Genomic DNA, 21,825 nt, shown 5'->3' on the forward strand with positions numbered 1-21,825 from the left:
TTGGTAAAGTTCTTAACTTTTGTAATTAACTTAGTCATGAGATACAATGTAGATTAGGGTATATCACAATATCAGAATCTTATCCATCTTAGACCCTGCCTCTGCCACTTCACTGCCAAATTCCTCATTCATGCTTTTATTTCCAGCCGTTGTATTTATTGCAGCTCTGTCTCTGCAAGCATAAGCTTTCCTTTCCTTTAAAAGCTCCTCATGGTTCATAACTCTGATCATTTACTTTGACTTTTATTTAATTTTATTCTATATTAACCCAAGATATTTAATGTTTTGTCATGTCAACTTTATTTCATTGTTAATATATATTAATTTCTGCAAAACATTCAATTTCCATTCTATTTTATTAGCAATAAACAGTGTGAGTAGCATACTAAAATGAAATCTTTCCAGAAAATGGGGCACTTGTTTTTATATATTTTAATATTCAAATGTATGCTTTTATCCAAAGGGACTTACAGCTGTGACCAAATACAATTCAAACAATTGAGGCTTGCAATTGCTCAGTGGCCCAACAATGGCATTTTGGCAGTTGTCAGGTTTAGATCAGTGGTCTTCCAATTACTAGTCCGGTACCTTAACCACTGAGCTACCTTAGTTTTTCCTTGTTGGAGGTTCGATATTCTAAACGTTGACTTTTGGTTTTACATTAGTATTACATAGTGTTTGCAAGGTATCTTAAGTAATGAATTCTGGTTTGAGAAATGTAAACAAGCCAGCCCTGCTTTTATTTTAGATACTGTTTTCTCTGGTTTATAATACACCTTTTTGCTGGTAAATTAAATTTTGTTTTATTTTGTTTTCCCGATATTCACTTATTTTTGATTTTGCGAAACTGATTGCACGGACTAACTCCAGAACATCAACCCCCAGCATTCAAGTGTGTTGATGAACTGCGCATGCTCACCCAAGCAGGCGGCTCAACTTCATCGCGCGCTGAATTCGCCATAACTGGAAGTGAGGAAAGCTGAGGTTAGGGCTCACTGAGGTAAGCCTTAGTTACACTACAATACCATCTACTGATTAAAGTAACGGCAGTTACTTCATTAAATTAATAGTTATTATGAAGTTCATAGAAAAGCTTGAGTGAGGGCTTTGTGCTGTCAAACATGTCGGGTCAGTGTGAAGTAGCTAATGTTAGTCAGCAGGACACGCCTATGCTGTTGAGCGGGCCGCGCCGCGCCTCGCCGGTGTGGCAGAGCGGCGGGCAGCTGAGTGGTAGTGGTAACGTTATTTATAGAAAGGAACGCAGCGTGTGTAGTTGCATGTCCCTATAGAGCAATACTGTACCACCGCTTATACCCTCCTCAGACACAACCCTTTATTTTCATGTATTCATTGTTTTTACTCTTAAGCTTCATTCAGACATGCAGGGGCTGCTAGCGAGGGCTAGCATGCTACACTGAGCAATGAATCGACACACGCTTAGTTAGCTAGCTTAGTTGATAGCTAACTACATAGCACATTCATATAAGTTTACAGGACAAGTTTTAGTCAACTGAACCCACTTGAGTTGCAATTCAAATAACCTCAAGTGAACTGTAAGTCGGTGACACTGCCTAAATAATGAGCTTTATTATGTTTATTATAATAGTTCTAATGCTAGCGGGCTAAGTTCTGTAGCCACGCATGACTTGCCTGACCAGACAGTTCTTACATTTCGTAGTTGGGGAATTTTGAACAGCTTCAGTCATCAGCGTTACTCGTACTTTGTTAATATTAAGGATTAGCGCTGCTGTTTAATTCCTCAGAACGATGGAGCACATTTGAGTAAACATATTTTTATGAAGCCAGATCTGTGTTCGATCCAAATGACTAATTAGAAAGGGCGTCATTACAAGTCATAACGAATCGTCTGGGATCCAGAAAAGGTTCTCATGTGACCGTCTCATGCCATTTAAACACGCACACAAATGTATAATACACCAACTCCCATATATTGTTTAAATGTTTAACATCTAATTGATTATAATAAATCGTTAGTTAAGAATATGGTATCTGCCATTGCATGAAAATCAATGAACTGAACATGGGGGGGGGTTCTAAAGCAGTACTGCCCTTAAACAGCTAATGGAAACACTGATGGATCCTAACATATGCAAAGCTAGTGAGTGGAATTTGTTTATTAATATTTTTTACATCAGTATTTTAGAGAAACACACAACCTTTTAGTTGGTAACCCATAGCTCTACCCACTAGGACACCACTGTACCAATAAAAGCTGCAATTACACATTAGGATTATTAGTTGTCGAGAGTTGTGCATGCCTTGCGTCTTGTCACAAAATTCATGTTAATCAGTAACATATAGTCTTTCGTGTTAGTTAAGTGAAACGTTTATGTTACATACGAATCAAACCTGTGAACATACACGGACATGTTTGTGGAATCGTTGTGAGCAGCACATAACGTTATGAGCAGACAAAACTTTTTTATTACCAAAAAAGGATGTTGATGATTAACTGGGTAACCAAAAATTAAGTCGTTTCTTAATGCTGTAAGTTAATGATATTTATATTCATTGCCAATAGCTGAGAGTTGTTTTTAATTAGAAATGTGAAGGGTGGATATCACAAACTTTTGCAACATAAAGACTGACTGTATTAGTTGGTAATATTTGTAAGACTATAAATAGATGCTGTGTTTTACCAATCAGTAAGTAACGTTTTACTTTAATGAAAACACAAACGCGGGCCACATACTCTGTAATAGGGCTGCAACTATCGATTATTTTTGTAATCGAGTATTCTATCTATTATTCCAGCGATTAATCGAGTAATCGGATAAGAAATACTTTTGCTTTAATAAAGAGCAAAAATAAATACATAATACGTAAGATTAAATACGACATGTCTCTTGAAACAAACTATATATTTTTATTACTTGCATACAGGACAGTTTGAAGGGTTTATTATGTATTATGAAAACATTTGGGTTTCCAGATTTACATCTGGATCTGATACACAGTTCAGAAGATAGCACCTTTTGTCTAAACCCACGCATTTTTCTTGTGAGCGTAGACAATCAGAGCTATTTATTGTTTAAATAATCAGTGTAACAGGACACACCTGGGCAACAAAACACACCTGACAGTCACCTGTTCCAATACTTTTGCTCACAAGAAAAATGGGTGGGTTCAGACAAAAGGTGCTATCTTCTGAACTGTGTATCAGATCCAGATGTAAATACCTGGAAATAAAAGCTGAAATGTTGAACTTTTGTCTCATAATCATCTTTTAATGTCAAACCCAAATGTTTTCAGTCTACAGCAAAAATGAAGGGATTGGCCTCACTGTTCCAATACTTTTGGAGGGGACTGTATATATATATATATATATATATATATATATATATATATATATATATATATATATATATATATATATATATATATATATATATACAGTCCCCTCCAAATTGACCCTGTGGAGCTCCCGACGGACAGTTCTGGTGGAAACAGGAGAGTTGAGGTGCACATTTAATTCTGCCGTGATTTGGGCAGCCGTGGTTTTATGTTTTTTGGATACAATCCGGGTTAGCACCCGAACATCCCTTTCAGACAGCTTCCTCTTGCGTCCACAGTTAATCCTGTTGGATGTGGTTTGTCCTTCTTGGTGGTATGCTGACATTACCCTGGATACCATGGCTCTTGATACGTCACAAAGACTTGCTGTCTTGGTCACAGATGCGCCAGCAAGACGTGCACCAACAATTTGTCCTCTTTTGAACTCTGGTATGTCACCCATAATGTTGTGTGCATTGCAATATTTTGAGCAAAACTGTGCTCTTACCCTGCTAATTGAACCTTCACACTCTGCTCTTACTGGTGCAATGTGCAATTAATGAAGATTGGCCACCAGACTGGTCCAATTTAGCCATGAAACCTCCCACACTAAAATGACAGGTGTTTCAGTTATTTTGTCCAACCCCTGTATATATATATATATATATACATACACACACACACACACACACACAGTATCTCAGAAAATTAGAATATTGTGACAAGGTACAATATTGAAGACACCTGGTGCCACACTGATCAGCTAATTAACTCAAAACACCTGCAAAGGCCTTTAAATGGTCTCTCAGTCTAGTTCTGTAGGCTACACAATCATGGGGAAGACTGCTGACTTGACAGTTGTCCAAAAGACGACCATTGATACCTTGCACAAAAAGGGCAAGACACAAAAGGTCATTGCTAAAGAGGCTGGCTGTTCACAGAGCTCTGTGTCCAAGCGTATTAATAGAGAGGCGAAGGGAAGGAAAAGATGTGGTAGAAAAAAGTGTACAAGCAATAGGGATAACCGCACCCTGGAGAGGATTGTGAAACAAAACCCATTCAAAAATGTGGGGGAGTCACAAAGAGTGGACTGCAGCTGGAGTCAGTGCTTCAAGAACCACCACGCACAGACGTATGCAAGACATGGGTTTCAGCTGTCGCATTGCTTGTGTCAAGCCACTCTTGAACAAGAGACAGCGTCAGAAGCATCTCACCTGGGCTAAAGACAAGAAGGACTGCTGAGTGGTCCAAAGTTATGTTCTCTGATGAAAGTAAATTTTGCATTACCTTTGGAAATCAAGGTCCCAGAGTCTGGAGGAAGAGAGGAGAGGCACAGAATCCATGTTGCTTGAGGTCCAGTGTAAAGTTTCCACAGTCAGTGATGGTTTGGAGTGCCATGTCATCTGCTGGAGTTGGTCCACTGTGTTTTTTGAGGTCCAAGGTCAACGCAGCCATCTACCAGGAAGTTTTAGAGCACTTCATGCTTCCTGCTGCTGACCAACTTTATGGAAATGCAGATTTCATTTTCCAACAGGACTTGGCACCTGCACACAGTGCCAAAGCTACCAGTACCTGGTTTAAGGACCATGGTATCTTTGTTCTTAAGTGGCCAGCAAACTCGCCTGACCTTAAAGTTGACTTGACTTGACCCCATAGAAAATCTATGGGGTATTGTGAAGAGGAAGATGCGATACGCCAGACCCAACAATTCAGAAGAGCTGAAGGCCACTATCAGAGCAACCTGGGCTCTCATAACACCTGAGCAGTGCCACAGACTGATGGACTCCATGCCACGCCGCATTGCTGCAATAATCCAGGCAAAAGGAGCCCCAACTAAGTATTGAGTGCTGTACATGCTCATACTTTTCATGTTCATACTTTTTAGTTGGCCAACATTTCTAAAAATCCTTTTTTTGTATTGGTCTTAAGTAGAGATGGGACGATCGATCGGCTATGAATCGGTATCGGCCGATTTTTAATGAAAATATGCTATCGGCGATCGGCGATATTTCCTAAAAGTATCCGATCGTGTGATATATAAAGATCACGTTAAGTTAACAGCTCAGTGGATTGATCCAGACTTTGAGCTACGACGCGCCAACCATCGCATCACCATTCATCAACCATCGTACAGAAACCACAGTGAAAGCTCTTCATGACCTAAAATAACATCATTAACGTTGTGCATCATACATACAATGTAATTTTGCTGATTGTAATATTTACTTTAAAAAGATAATTCAACCCGGTCACATCTGAGTCGATTCTATCAGCACGTTATATAAACTCCTGGTTCAATTTGGTAAATCATAAGCGGTTCTTGTGATGTAGATGAGAACAGAAAACGTTACAGAGCCAATCAGAGGCAAAAGTTTATTCATTACCAAATTCGTTAGTTCAGGATCATCTGCTGAACTTTTAGCTCCTTAGACGAAACGAGTCTGACGGTCGGTTACAGATCTGTGGTAATAGCAGTTTAATTAAGCTTTTTAATGAAGCTTTTTAATGTAAGAGAGTCACACAAAATGTTCTGTAGTAGTTGGTGTTTATTTAAAACCACGACATTTAATTAATAACAGTAAACACGGAGAGATAACTGAGAAGAGAAACTTACGCTTCGCGAAAAATTACTCGTGAATCAATGAATCACTTATAGCGATACAGTGAACAAAGCGTCTCTTCTAAAGGCGCACACACACACGCGCGCGCTGCTCCGGTTTATCTTCACTGTGAGGCTCTTTTTAAGTTTATTTATTTTATTTATTTTATGTGCTGAAATATATGTACACAATCGTATATAGCAAGAAATATGATGTTCCTCTTACTATGGGGGACTACTATGTGGGGCAAAATACAGTCTCTGTTTAACATATTGCTTATGAAATTATGAAGGAATTCATTGACATGCCATCCAGTCTTTACATCCTTATGTCTTCACAAAGGAGCAGTGTGTGGCAATTAGGGTTGGGCGGTATGACGATATTACCGTATACCGCGGTATTCAATAATGGTGACGGTATTCAAAAATAGTGACGGTATTTTTTAAATGTGAAGCGCCGAATTTCTGCTTCAGGTTTACCTTGAAAACTGAGACTTTAGGACATGCGCGCATCCACAGTGAGGGAGGGGTGGGAGGGGTAGGCGGTTGGAGCTCGCTGATTGGCTGTGGGGTGCTTACTGGTGATCACACAGAGAGACGAGTGAAGAGCCACACTGGCTAGCGTTAGCTGTGAGCTAACAAGCAGAAACTGAATAACGGCTCGTCTTTTAATTTTTCCAAATCAAAATTTTTTTATCAGTTCAACCGGAAATTAACACAAGGGCGTGCATGCGCAGACTTGTACTTATTTACTAAATATATCTTCAGTGTAAATCGAGCACAAGTGTTGAGAAAAAGGAGCAAACAGTAATAATAACGTTACGCCCAATCCGCTGTTCTGACTCTTGTCTGCCATAGATTTTCCTGCCTATGTAAGAACTATTTTTTCCTAAATAAAAGCGCTATATTAAGAAAAAAGAACGTCTCACCTGTCGTGTAATGTGAATTATAAAATATATTGTCTGGCCCTTTAAGAAAGTGAAGCGCACTATAGGGCGTAGGGAGCGAGTGTGTAGGGAATAGATCGGATTTACATTCATATTTTTTGTTACGGTATAGAACTTAATTCTGGATTACAGGCATAACTAATCGTACACGTTCATACACTTTTAAGAAATATCTGTAACTATAAACTAAGCAGTTAACTTTTGAAATATATTGAAGTGTGTAGCTGCTATTATTCTGTTTTGTGTGGGCAGAGAGAGATTACAATGCCAAAATGTTGTGTTAATGTTTGTGTTAAAGTGTAATTGATACACATGCATTTATACTTATGCGTATTTATTATAGATCAGATAAGATAAGCAATGTTTGACGTTCAGATTGTTAAATCTTTTTATAATAAAACATTGAAATATTGTAATTACACTCACTGTACAGTTTGTCCGCGACACAACCCCCCCCCCCCCCCCCCCCACCCCGCCGCGGTAATACCGTATACCGCGGTGTTTCCTGAAGACGGTATGACGGTATGAAAATCGGCAATATCGCCCAACCCTAGTGGCAATGTGTACTTGGTATATTTGTAGGTTCCTCATATATGGTTATGTGTAACCCCACATTTTTTACTCCCACAGTGCCTCTAGCTGGGTAAGTCAGGATGGGAGACAAGCCGATCTGGGAACAAATAGGATCCAGCTTTGTACAACATTACTATCACCTGTTTGACACAGACAGAACTCAGCTTGGTTCAATATATGTGAGTATTAACGCATCCTTATGTTCATTTTTTGTGTTACAAATTGACATTGTATGTTTGCTTTACATGAAGTTCTCTGGCATTTTGTGTGCCAGAAAGAGACTTCAGAGGATGAATATATATATATATTCTTCAGTCTATTTGTTTGTTATAATAAAAAAAGAATGTACTGCTGTGGTTTTATGCAAGGTGAGGCGCATAATAATTGCGGTCATTTTTTACCAGAACACAATTGTGGCTTTTTAGCTCATTTGACCAATTTTATGTATTTTCAGGCTTGTGAAAGTAGTCTTTCTGTGGGTTGTTATTAGTGCAACATGAGTAATTCACATTCAAATGTATAATTGTGATTTAATGCAATGCTGTTATGATTTGGTTACATTAGAAAAGAAATGCTTACCGTATACATTTTAATAAAGACCAGTTTAGTCAACGTATTAGCTATTGTGTTTAGTTAACGTTAAATATGTGAATACATACTTGAAAGAATGTTGCCACTATTCATTATTAATAAAGCTCTTATGATGACTCAGATATAAGGGGTTTATTACCAAAATGTTTTTTATTACCAACAAAGGATATTGATGTTAATGTTATTTATATTCATTGCCAATAGCTGAGGGTTCTTTTTAATTAGAAATGTGAAGGGTGGATATCACAAACCCCTGCAACATAAAGACTAACTGTATTAGTTTGTAATGCTTAATGACGTTTTTTCCTCTAAAAGTAGCATCTTAGGGTGTTTTCATACCGATATACTGGATATAAATAGTTAAAGCCAGGTTTTTTTTTATGTAATAAAATAACAGCAAGATGAATCATTGCTGTTATTTTAGGCTTTTCCACATTTAATATGCCAAACTGTACTGTAATCGAAAAACAATTTTAAGGGGTAAAATAAGCATAAACAATGTGTTTGGATAAATATGCACACCCTTAAACTAATACTTTATTGAATCAACTTTTGATTTTATGACTGGATTCAGTATTTTTGGGGAAGAGTGTATCAGCATCATCTTGACTTGCCTATCTCATCCTTGCAAAAGCACTTCTATCAAATATGTCAGATTCTTAGAGCATCTTCTGTGTGCAGCCCTCTTCAGGTCACCCAACATTTTTTCAATAGGATTCAGGTCTAGTCTGTTGCTAAACCATTTCGAACCATCTTCTTTGTTGTTGAAGTGGAGTTATGTCTGGTGGTGTTGACCTGAAATTCCTCTTCAGCTTTTTAGCAATTTTGTACCAAAATTGACTAGAGATGGGACGATCGATCGGCTATGAATCGGTATCGGCCGATTTTTAATCAAAATATGCTATCGGCGATCGGCGATATTTCCTAAAAGTAGCCGATCTGATCGTGTGATATATAAAGATCATGTTAAGTTAACAGCTCAGTGGATTGATCCAGACTTTGAGCTACGACGCGCCAACCATCACATCACCATTCATCAACCATCGTACAGAAACCATCGTGAAAGCTCTTCATGACCTAAAATAACATCATTAACGTTGTGCATCATACATACGATGTAATTTTGCTGATTGTAATATTTACTTTAAAAAGATAATTCAACCCGGTCACATCTGAGTCGATTCTATCAGCACGTTATATAAACTCCTGGTTCAATTTGGTAAATCGGAAGCGGTTCTTGCTTGTGATTTAGATGAGAACAGAAAACGTTACAGAGCCAATCAGAGGCAAAAGTTTATTCATTACCAAATTCGTTAGTTCAGGATCATCTGCTGAACTTTTAGCTCCTTAGACGGAACGAGTCTGACTCGGTTACAGATCTGTGGTAATAGCAGTTTAATTAAGCTTTTTAATGAAGCTTTTTAATGTAAGAGAGTCACACAAAATGTTCTGTAGTAGCTGGTGTTTATTTAAAACCACGACATTTAATTAATAACAGTAAACACGGAGAGATAACTGAGAAGAGAAACTTACGCTTCGCGAAAAATGACTCGTGAATCAATGAATCACTTATAGCGATACAGTGAACAAGGCGTCTCTTCTAAGGGCACACAAACACGCACGCGCGCGCTGCTCCGGTTTATCTTCACTGTGAGGCTCTTTTTAAGTTTATTTATTTTATTTACTGCTCCCCCCGATTGCAATCGGCTATCGGCAGATGTCCCTGAAAGGAGATCGGAGATCGGAATCGGTGCCAAAAACCCAGATCGTCCCATCTCTAAAATTGACTATTAGTAACTGTTCATAATTCCCTCCACTTTAAATAAAGCCCCAGTTCCAGCTGAAGCAAAACAGCCCCAAAGCATAATGCTGCAACTACCATGCTTTACTGTTGGTATGGTGTTTCTTTGGTTATGTGCAATTTTGTGCATACCTTTTGGAATTATGACCAAAAAGTTGAATCTTGGTCTTATCAAACCATAACACATTTTCCACATAGTTTGGCAGACCTGATGTAGGTTTTTGCAAAATGTAGCCTTGCTTAAATTTTTTTCCTGCCACCCTACCCCAAAGCACAGTGATATGAAAAATAAGGGAGATTGTTGTCACATGTAATACACAACTAGTACTTGCCAGAAATTCCTGCAGCTCTTTTAATTTTGCTGTAGGCCTCTTGGCAGCCTCTTGGACTAGTTTACTTCTTGTCTTTTCATCAATTATAGAGGGGCATCTAGTTCTTGGTAATGTCATTGTTGTTCCATATTTTGTTCACTTGTTGATAATTGTCTTCACTGTGTTTCAAGGTATAGGTAACCTTTTCCTTTACTTTGAACAGTGAGGTCCCTTTAATATTTTGTAAGTTATTTGCTCACTATGGCTTTTACTGTAAGATGCAACTAGGTGTCAGGAATGTCAGGAAATTCTTACTAGAAGAGCTTAACTTTATAATGAGTTAATCAGTCACATGAGTTTGATTGGGATTGGTTCATTGTGAACACAGCCACATCCACAATAATAAGAGGGTGTCCACACTTATGTAAACACATTATTTTATGTAAATGTAAACATTTTTTTTTTTTTTTTTTTTTTTTTTTTTTTTTTCTTCAATTGAATGCACAGATCTTGCACAGATCTTATTAAATGTGGAAATAAATCTTAAATAATTTTTTTACATGACAAAAACGGTGTGTAGAAAAACACACAAGAAAAGTCCAAGTGCACTGAAAATGCCTTACAACAAACTGTGAGAATGTTTACTCTGCTTATTGGTCAGATGTGTCTGACCAACAAAGTAATAGAAGAAAAAAATAGTCCAGTGTTTTGGACTAGTGCGAATTTCTATGCAAATAAACATAAAGCAATTGCAGAGACAGAATTTTTTTTCTAGCTGTGGTAATTATCTGGGTGATATACCAGGCTAAACTACAACTGCAGAATGCCGAATTCACTTTGAGGACATGTCTTAAATGCTGTACTTCTTCAGGCTTTGCGAAGAAGGCATGCTACCTTCAAATGACTAAGCAGAAGAATTGAGCTAATGATAAGAATTTACAACATGTTAGTTTGGTTGGATCCAGGTCCGGCTACGTTTTCGCCACAGGTGAACAGCTACAGAGTTTATTTAAGACTGAACCAAGACCACCTTCTCTTAAGGGTCTTGTGGTTGTTGTGGTGGTTGTGTCCAAAATGGAGTTACAGTGTTTGCACCTACCCAGACAAATTGCACCAAGGGGTAAACGAACATGAGTCCTATTTAACCAGGCTACAAAGTTTAAAAACACTCAATTCAATTATTTAAAAAATAATATGACTTACTTTTGACTGATAAACATTTATTAATAGCACCAAGAAATAATTTGTATATCTAGTGAAATAGTGTGCAGTGTTTATCAACACTAAAACGTGCAGATTCAGGTTTCTGCCCATCTCTGCCTTGGGAATTTTTAAAAGACCCTACAAAACGTCACCGTAATAGCTCTGACATCTGCCTTTATTCTTTCTTACAGATTGATGCATCATGCCTTACGTGGGAGGGACAGCAATTCCAGGGAAAAGCAGCGATCGTTGAGAAACTCTCTGTAAGGCTATTCTTGATTTCATTAATGCCTAAAGACACCATTAGCAAAAATGTCTTGATGCTTCATCTGCAGGCATGGCTTTCAATGTTACACAGTTGTCATTTGACTTCAGCCACCTGAAAATTTGTATACAGGCAAATTGAGCTTCACCCTTTTCTTTAGTTGGTCACCTTGCAAAGCTGGAGATCAGGAAATGAGCTCGTTTGCTTAAAATGCATCTTTCTGTCTCCCCAGAGCCTACCCTTTACAAAAATAGCCCACAGCATAACAGCACAAGATCACCAGCCCACTCCTGATGGCTGCATAATGAGTATGGTAGTAGGACAACTAAAAGTAAGTATTCACTTGTTTTAGCATTAAATGAATTGTCTTTCTGAGAAGTAGGCTGGTTAATATTAGCCCTACCTTCTGCTGTACAATATATACACATTGTGAGAAAATGTCAGACAGTGGTAGGCGAAACAAGGAGGTGCACATTCACAGGTTTACATTGAAAAGGTATTTTAGATCTGTAGTGTGTGTTGTGTGTGTCAGGCTGATGAAGACCAAGTGCTGGGTTTCCAACAGACCTTTCTGCTAAAAAGTTACAGCAATGCCTGGGTTTGCACCAACGAGGTCTTTAGGCTTGCCCTACACAACCTATGACCTCACGTGCTCATTGTGGTGAAATGGTCTTCCTTTCTCCCCTGATTGCGTGTAAGAATGTGTGTAATTAGCTTGGCTTGCCATTACCATGATTGCTAATGATGCTCGATTGGCTCTGGTAGTAGATTGATTTCTGCATTGCATTCTATATGTACCTGTATATTTGTGGGTGGGTGGGTGGGTGTGTGTGTGTGTGTACACTTACAGTTGCAGTCGGGAATATTCAACCCCCCTTCCTGCACCTAGATTGTGTATAGAATTATACACAGAAAAAAGTCTCAGTAAATAGAGAATATGTTTTGACAATTTTGAGTTTAAATGAAACTATTTTATGGATTACAAATGTTCATGTGCACTAATGTTCAGCCTTTAGCCGTAGTTTTTGGTGGAACATCCTGTTGCCATGATCTCTAATAAGTGATTTCAGTAAGGGCTAACAAGCTTCTGACACTTTACCCATTCTTCTTATGCAAAAGCTTCCAGCTCATTATACTTTGGGCAAGCAGTTGCTTTCTTTAAATCCCACCAGAGATTTTCTATAGATTTACATTTGAAGACTGAGACAGACACGCCAGGAAAGTCCAGGACTGATTCCTTAACCAAGCTTTGGTTGACTTGGATGTGTGTTTGGGATTATTGTCTTGCTCGAAAATCCGGTTATTACCAAGGTTTGATTTCAGCAAAAAGGGGATAACATTCTCTTCAAATGCCTTGGTATTTCTGTGAATCCATTATGCCAGTCACATGGTCTAGAAAATGACTTAATTTAAAGCTAAATCTAGCTCTGCAGAAAGATTTAGTTATAAATTCTTATTTTCCTGGAAAGGGGGTTATTGAATATTTCTGAGTTCAACTTTTTATATATACTTACTTACAGTTTACCCCACAGTTATTGGTACCCCGGGTAAAGATGAGTACAAATGGTCCTAAGAAGTTTACCTTTTGCTAAGTTTAATCACATGGAGAAAAATGTAAAATTAATTCCTTAACTGAACTAAATTAATTTAGATAAAACCCTTATCAAAAAAAATGTTTTTAACAAAACCTCTTCTGCCACAATTATTTGTGCCCATGCACTTAATACAACCCTATTTCAAGAGAAGTTGGGACACTTTTTGAAAATGCAATAAAAAATGAAATCTGTTATTTGTTTATTCACTTAAACCTTTAACAGTTAAAAATATTTTCACTGTTTTCAATGACAAACTTAATTATATTTGTTAATATTAGAGATGGGACGATCGATCGGCTATAAATCGGTATCGGCCGATTTTTAATCAAAATATGCTATCGGCAATCGGCCGATATTTCCCAAATGTATCCGATCGGGTGATCTATAAAGACCATGTTAAGCTTAACAGCTCAGTGGATTGATCCAGACTTTGAACTACAAAGCACCAACCATCGCATCACCATTCATCAACCATCATACAGAAACCATCGTGAAAGCTCTTCACGACCTAAAATAACATAATTAACGTTGTGCATCATACATACGATGTAATTTTGCTGATTGAAATATTTACTTTAAAAAGATAATACAACCCGGTCACATCTGAGCCGATTCTATCAGCACATTATTCAATTGTGGTTCACTTTGGTAAATCGTAAGCGGTTCTTGCTTTTGATATAAATGAGAGCAGAAAACGTTACAGAGCCAATCAAAGGCAAAAGTTTATTCATTACCAAATTCGTTAGTTCAGGATCATCTACTGAACTTTTAGGATCATCAGAAAACTTTTAGCTCAACAAACGGAACGAGTCTGACTCGGTGACCGCTCTGTGGTAATAGCGGTTTAATTAAGATTTTTAATTGAGCTTTTTAATGTAAGAAAGTCACACAAAATGTTCTGTAGTAGCTGGTGTTTATTTAAAACCACAGCATTTATTAATAACAGTAAAAACGGAGATAACTGAGAAGAGAAACTTACGCGTCATATTAAATGATTCGACTCCTGAATCAGAATCACTTATAGCGATACTGTGAACAAAGCGTCTTTCTTAAAGAAACACACACACGCTGTTGCTTTCGTCACCGGTTTATCTTCACTGTGTGCTCTTTTTAAGTTTTTTTCAGACTAAACTGGATAACATTAAACCTGTGTGTGTGTGGTCAGTTAGACTAATGAAATATGTCTCCTGTGGGTGAAAAAAATAATTGTTTGATTACTTTGTTTATTATTTACTTTTTACTTTATTGCATGTTGCAACCCCCCCCACCCCGATCGGAATCGGCTATCGACCGATTGCCCTGAAAGGAGATCGGAGATCGAAATTGGTGCCAAAAACCCCGATCGGTACATCTCTAGTTAATATAAATTAACTTTCTAACTAACCAATTTAGAAATTGATGCCTTAAAAAAGCTGGGGCAGAGGCATGTTCACCATGGGGTCACATCGCCTTTTCATAATTGTTCGGGAATTGAAAATACTAATTGTTTTGCAAGACAGACCAGTTAAGCACACACACACACTCTGTATACGAAGACACACTGGTGTAACTCATGCAGAATGATGCCTGACACTGTCCAGCTGATTTCAGACATGGAGTCCCTGGTTTTAGCACTTTTTGTTGGCAACACTGAGGATGGTTATTATTATCCTTTGCCTGTGGAATCCCATGTCTTTTTTTTTTTTTTTTTTCCCCAAAAACAAGCTGAAATGTGGACTCATCCGACCACGTAACACATTTTCACTGTTTTTTTTATCCATCTCAGATGACTTTGGGTCCAGAGAACTCAAATGTTTCTGTGCAATGGTAATGTATGGCTTTCTCTATGCAGAATACAGTTTCAGGTTTGTGACTGACAATTCTCTTACAAAGTTTAGGACATAGTGGTAAACCACACGCCATCCTTGCTTGCAAAGAGTTAAGTCTTTGGTGGATGCTTTTTTTTAGATTGTTGATGACCTCATTCTGTTACAAACTGCTAATTGTGGAACCTTTCAGAAGTGTTAATTGTATAATAAAGCAATAAGCCACGAGAGACCGTGCATTACTGCGATTTTATCATGGGGAAGGATGTTTTTCCCCGTGATAAAATCATAGCAGTAACGCACAGTCTCTCGTGGCTTATTGCTTTTATAAAATGGCGGTCAACATAAAATATAATAAAATACAACAATGTTCAATTTATAAATGTTTTTATTTACAAAAACACTTACAAAAAGCATTCTTCCGCGAAATCAGGTAGTCCGTTAACAGTGTTGCTAGGCAACATGAGGGCGAACATAACATTCGCAATAAACATTCCTCCACAAACACTTACACCATTTCTTGAACGAAACACCCGCTTAATGATCAGGATTACTGTTTATATTAATCTGGACATTTCCATGTATAGTACATGACTTAAAATAGTGTTCAACCAAGTTTGTACTTTTTCTTTTCAGTGGCGTATTAATATGGAATAATGTGAGGTGGTCATAGGTGTGCGTATATCGGGGATTTTACAACGGCTTCGAACGCGGCTCAGCCAATCAGATTTTAGGACCAGAACTATCCATTTTATTATTTTAGTTTTATTTTGCCTCTGTCCCAACTTATTTAAATGTGTTGCAGTTGTTTCATTCTGTTGATTTGCTTTTTTATATTTATAAAATACAATTAGGTTCGTTATTGAAATGACAAAGTTTTCTTTGTACCCTTATCAGTTAAATAAAAGTTCACGCGATTTAGCAAGTTTTTAGTTTTTGTTGCATTTTTATAGTGTCATAACTTTTCTGGAAATGTGGTTTGTACTTTACACAGCCAATAAAACAGCACTTAGTCTTCTCCTGTAACATCTTATAAGGTTGGGGAATTTAAAACTGGGAATTAGAGATTATTCTTCTTTACAGAATCTCTTCAGATTATCCAGGGTTGTAGGTCCTCTCTTGTGCACTCTCCTCTTCAGCTCAACCACAGGTTTCTATTAAGTTTAGCTCAGGGAACTAAGATGGCTATGGCAGAAGCTTGTTTTGTGTCCAGTAAACTATTTTTGTTAATGTGGATTTTAGTTTTGATTAGAGATGGGACGATCGATCGGCTAGGAATCGGTATCGGCCGATTTTTAATCAAAATATGCTATCGGCGATCGGCGATATTTCCTAAAAGTAGCCGATCCGATCGTGTGATATATAAAGACCATGTTAAGTTAACAGCTCAGTGGATTGATCCAGACTTTGAGCTACGAAGCACCAACCATCACATCACCATTCATCAACCATCGTACAGAAACCACAGTGAAAGCTCTTCATGACCTAAAATAACATCATTAACGTTGTGCATCATACATACGATGTAATTTTGCTGATTGTAATATTTACTTTAAAAAGATAATTCAATCCGGTCACATCTGAGTCGATTCTATCAGCACATTATATAAACTCCTGGTTCAATTTGGTAAATCGTGAGCGGTTCTTACTTGTGATGTAGATGAGAACAGAAAACGTTACAAAGCCAATCAGAGGCAAAAGTTTATTCATTACCAAATTCGTTAGTTCAGGATCATCTGCTGAACTTTTAGCTCCTTAGACGGAACGAGTCTGACGGTCGGTTACAGATCTGTGGTAATAGCAGTTTAATTAAGCTTTTTAATTAAGCTTTTTAATGTAAGAGAGTCACACAAAATGTTCTGTAGTAGTTGGTGTTTATTTTAAACCACGACATTTAATTAATAACAGTAAACACGGAGAGATAACTGAGAAGAGAAACTTACGCTTCGCGAAAAATGACTCGTGAATCAATGAATCACTTATAGCGATACAGTGAACAAAGCGTCTCTTCTAAAGGCGCACACACACACACAAACGCGCGCGCGCTGCTCCGGTTTATCTTCACTGTGAGGCTCTTTTTAAGTTTATTTATTTTATTTACTGCTAAACCCCCCCCGACCCCCCCACCCCCCGATCGCAATCGGCTATCGGCAGATGTCCCTGAAAGGAGATCGCAGATCGGAATCGGTGCCACAAACCCCGATCGTCCCATCTCTAGTTTTGATGCTACAATGCCATGTACCATATTGTGGTTTCCATAGTCATCAGACTTGCCTTTTTTGCCTCTTTTACCATCTTCATTCAGATGATTATTGCCCTAAGTGTAGATATTAGCACTGTCAAATGAGAAGATATTTTAAAACAATGTCGTCACTTCTCAGGGTTAACACACCATCATTCTTTAAATTGTGTTTTTTTTTTTTTCTTTCCCATGGTGAAGAATGACTTGTCTATTACTGCTTGAAGATTCCTAGTAAAATAATTCAGGCACATGCGCTTTTTTAGTATTTATTTGATAAAGGGTTATTTCCATCAGAAAGGTTGGGTTTTCCCTCATTTTTCCAGTTCAGTAAGCCGCGAAAACAGTTTATTTCCATAATCACGTTTTTTTTTTTTGGTTTCTTTGTCAAAACAGTCTTAATCATTGTTGCCTCTAGCCTGCTTCTAAAAAGAAAGGTTGTATTTGCACTTAGGAGCAATAATAGTGGTACAGCTGCACACAGAAAATAATATAAAATGTTTTAAAATATATAAGTGGCAAGATGTAAATAGAGCCAGTATGAGCCGATTTCAGTGATCGTCCAGCTAATAGCAGGACACCCAGTTTATAAATATTTTATTTATTAATTGCACATATAGGTAGACCTACATAAATAGATATATAGCTAGTGAGAGAATACTTTGATGTAGGGCTGAAACGATTCCTCGAGATACTCGAGGAATTCGTTTACTAAAAATCAATTCAAATTTTTCGCATCGAGGCATCGTTTAATCCACACAACTATATACAGCTCACGGTGTTTTGCACTTTTGCACAAAGTGTTTATGCTGTGGACAGGTGACGTGAAGAAACCGAGGGCTGTGTTCGAAATCTCATACTTAAACAGTACTTAACAGTAGGGCTGTCGCGCTAACCGCAATTTTGAAATACATAGACCAGCCAACCGCAGGGCATGCCAAGCAACCGCAACACCGCGATGTTCAAGTTTTTTCTTTCTTTTTTTTTTTTTTTTTTTTGGTTGCAGGGTCCATCTTGTTTTACGCGTGCATTTGGGCGTAATAAATGTTAAATGAAATCATAATGAAAATGAGCTAAGAGCGTCATTTTCCCGCAAACTGTTCGCATCCGTTGCTGCTGAGTGTCAGGCTTTGTGTTTTAAAATGGAAACAATGGCAACATTAATTATAGGCAAGTTTATTAATGATCAAATTGAGTTCACACTCAATAAAATACTTAGACTATATTTAAACAGCCTTGGCGTACTAAAGCACTTAATGACGGTTAATATGGCATTGCAGCCTGCAAATATTCTCTTGCTGGAATGATTTAAATGTATTTTTTCATTGAATAAAAATGTATTGAAACGAATAATAACTTAAAATGTAGTATATATTGTTATGTTAAATATACCTACTAAATAGATGGTTAATAGTGGCGCGACAACCAGGCTAGACTTTCTCTGCTCTCTAAAGTCGCATGCAGGTACAGTACACGTGTGTATTTGTGCAGCGAGCACACACACCATCAGTTGGTAGATTTGTTCCGTTGTTGACGGAACCTCCTACAAATGCCACAAAGCCTCCCAACAAAATATTAAAGCTTTATGTTCTGTGTGAGCCGAGAGAAATGTAAAAAAATATATACACACGTATTTGTAATATTAAAATGTTGGTAGTTTGGAAGATCGAAAGAATTTTTGTAAAATTGGTAATAGCCATAAAAATGTGTGTGCACATTGTAGTTCTAAAATGTTTTGTGACGGCACGAATATTAACTTGGGTTTGACCATGTCGGCTGTGGTTTTTGCTATGCACATGTTATAAATTACTTGTTTGTCATTCGGGTGGGAAATATGACAAAGTATACTGTATCTGGCATCCTTCTAAAATTAAATAATGGTGTTATAGAACATTTGTCATTTTGAAGACTCTTTTATCTAAAGCGACTTACAATTGTGACTGCATACTATTTAAATAATTAAAGGTTAATGGCCTTGCTTGGGGACCCAACATTGACAACTGGGGATGGTGGGGCTTCAACCAGCAACTTTCTGATTACCAGTTCAGTTCATTAACTTCTGAGCTACTGCCCAGACCAAATAATTTTATCACCTGCTTCTTACTACCAGAATCTTGTTCAATAACCCCTTGAATCCCCATGATGCAATATTGCACCACAACTATAAAACCTTTTATTTGTATTTTTTATTTTTTTTATAATAGAATTAGCACCTTGGAAAATGTAAATCTCCATTCAATTTTCTTCACAAGGTGTACCTAGTAAAGTGCTTGTCACTGTATAAAGGTTTACTGTTTCTATACAATAGTTTTATTACATTTTGGGAGTTGGGAGTAGAAAAAATTGTGCTAGCTAAAGGCAGGTGATTTGTTAAACTGTTAAAATGAATAGTTGCTATTATGATTGGGGGAAAAATGAAGCTTGTGTTTGTCATATCTCCCAACCCTGTTTGCTTGCCTGGATTAAAATGTTTTTTATGGAGACACTAACTACTTGTGTCTGGTTCTGCTTTGTTTGGTTCATTAGTGTTTGTTTCTTCAGAGTAAAATAATAGTTAATTCTAACCTTGTGTATGTCTTTTTTAGGCAGATGACGACCCTGTCATGGGATTCCATCAGAGCTTTATCCTGAAGAGTATTAATGATGCATGGGTATGCACCAATGACATGTTCCGACTGGCAATACACAACTTTGGCTAAGAAGCACCATGGCTGTTGGGGAAATGGGGGAAGGTGGAGAGTGGGGCTCATTGCCCCCTGTGATGCCTGAACCTCTCAGTCTGGCCTTCGTTCATCTTTGAGATTCAGCACCGGATTCCAATAAGTCAAATCACAGATAACATGCAGGCACACACGGTAGCGCCTCCAGAAACGATACGTGTTTCTTTGCTGAAAGCCTACATATCTATCAAACTGACCCCCTTTTTTCCCCTGCTGATGTGCATGATGATCGAGCTAAATATCAGAGGACACTGACCTGGGAAAGAAGACATATTAACCTAACCTCTGCCAGTTACTGTTATTCACATTTTAGTTGTTGAGTTTGAATTAAAATTTCTAACTCTCTTGATTGTCTTTCATTGCTTTAGTGCCTAGTTTGTTTTCAGCTTGCTTTTAGAATATGTTCCTTCACATTGAACTATTTCTGGGTTTTTTCGTTTTGTTTTCTTCTCCCTCTTTTTGGAGCATCCGTTCATTGTGATGTCAGTTTATTCCAGCTATCCAAAGAAACATACCTGTAAACAGCACTCAAGATTTCCCTACCCTCCCTTCAGACTGTTGTGCTTCCCACCTTCTGCTCATTGCTTTCTGTGACTATTACCAAGCCACAATATACAATAAAACCTTTGACTTTTTCTTAACCCTGTCATCATCTTGTTCCTGCAGCCACTGTCTTTACTTATTGCTCTGCTTCTGTTTATATAGAACCAGTTTTAATACTGCTTTATACTGGGACATGTAAAGTTCAATAAAAAACAAGAATCTATGATTTATAAATTGTCTCAAACCTGGCTGATAAAGACTTCATGTTTTTGATTTTGATTCCTACAACACTAAAAAGGTGAGGAAAAGAATTTTGTGGTGGATGACAAATTTCTAAATTAAAAATTTATTTAGTTACAAATTTTAATTCTAGACAGGATGGGATACAAACAAATAAAAAAAAAACACAAGCAACACTTTGTACATTTTCTTGTATTTAAATAATGAAACCAAAAGAAATAATATATTTATTTTTTAACAGGACAAAAGAAAAAGTTTATTCCAAAAATAGCAGGGAAATTGGTAACCAAATTGAGCCAGTCACCAAAGATAAGTCATGGCTTACAATTTTGTGCCAGATTTTATATATATAAAAAATGTCAATTGGTTTGAAATGAACATTTTTCAATGCAAAATTGCAAATAATTTAATCTTTCACCCACTACTGTATGTATTACTGTGAAAAGATCCCATGGAATTGGGGAAAAAGTCTGTGTAGGCCAAAGCCGGAAATCACTGTAAATAAGCAGGACTTTTAAGCCCTTGGAGTGTGTTGCATGCAAAACCATTGTGCTACAATGATAAATACACACATGGCCTTAAAAAAACAGTCTGTGGCTGCATCAAGAAATGCAACCTATAACTGTTACACAAGGAAAAAGTTGTGCAGAAACCCCTTGAATTTGAGTCCTTGTTTTAGCTTATTTTAGGAAAACAAACATTCTAGGACTATACAGACGGTCATCAGCGAAAGGTGCAAAAGCCTGTCATTGTATGGGGGTGCACCAGTGCCCATAGCATGGGTGTCTTGCATATGTGTGAAGGTATGATTGACACAGAGGCATATATTGGGATTTTACAGAGACAGATGCCTTTTAATGGGATGACCATGATTATTTTAGCAAAACACTGTCGGGCCTTATTCTGCATGAACAACAGTGGTTTGGTTTTGTCAACAGTGCATATGCTTGACTGGCTAAATTGAGAGAAAAATGTAGGAAATCCACCATATTTCTGTGATGGATTTCACCAGATCAGCTTAAAATTATTGTGACAAACTTTTGATAAGACAATGCACAGTGGAGAACGTAAACAACAACCAAAAATGCTCCCGACTACT

The 21,825-nt window shown here is 37.5% G+C and overlaps 1 protein-coding gene across 2 annotated transcripts; it reads left to right on the forward strand.

Annotated features, from left to right (window-relative positions):
- Positions 1 to 914: 914 nt before the first annotated feature.
- On the forward strand, positions 915 to 20,584 carry nutf2 (nuclear transport factor 2). Of its 2 annotated transcripts, none has more exons than XM_063004115.1 (5): positions 915 to 1,000; positions 7,471 to 7,592; positions 11,511 to 11,582; positions 11,817 to 11,915; positions 19,809 to 20,584. In XM_063004115.1, the coding sequence occupies exons 2-5, from the start codon at positions 7,494 to 7,496 to the stop codon at positions 19,920 to 19,922; spliced, it is 384 nt and encodes a 127-aa protein (XP_062860185.1). In that variant the 5' UTR covers positions 915 to 1,000; positions 7,471 to 7,493; the 3' UTR covers positions 19,923 to 20,584. The 2 variants fall into 2 exon arrangements, with proteins under 2 accessions (XP_062860185.1, XP_062860186.1); XM_063004116.1 differs by lacking the exon at positions 915 to 1,000 and adding an exon at positions 1,218 to 1,236.
- Positions 20,585 to 21,825: the final 1,241 nt, after the last annotated feature.

This window comes from Trichomycterus rosablanca, chromosome 11 (assembly GCF_030014385.1).
Source record: "Trichomycterus rosablanca isolate fTriRos1 chromosome 11, fTriRos1.hap1, whole genome shotgun sequence".
NCBI lineage: Eukaryota > Metazoa > Chordata > Actinopteri > Siluriformes > Trichomycteridae > Trichomycterus > Trichomycterus rosablanca.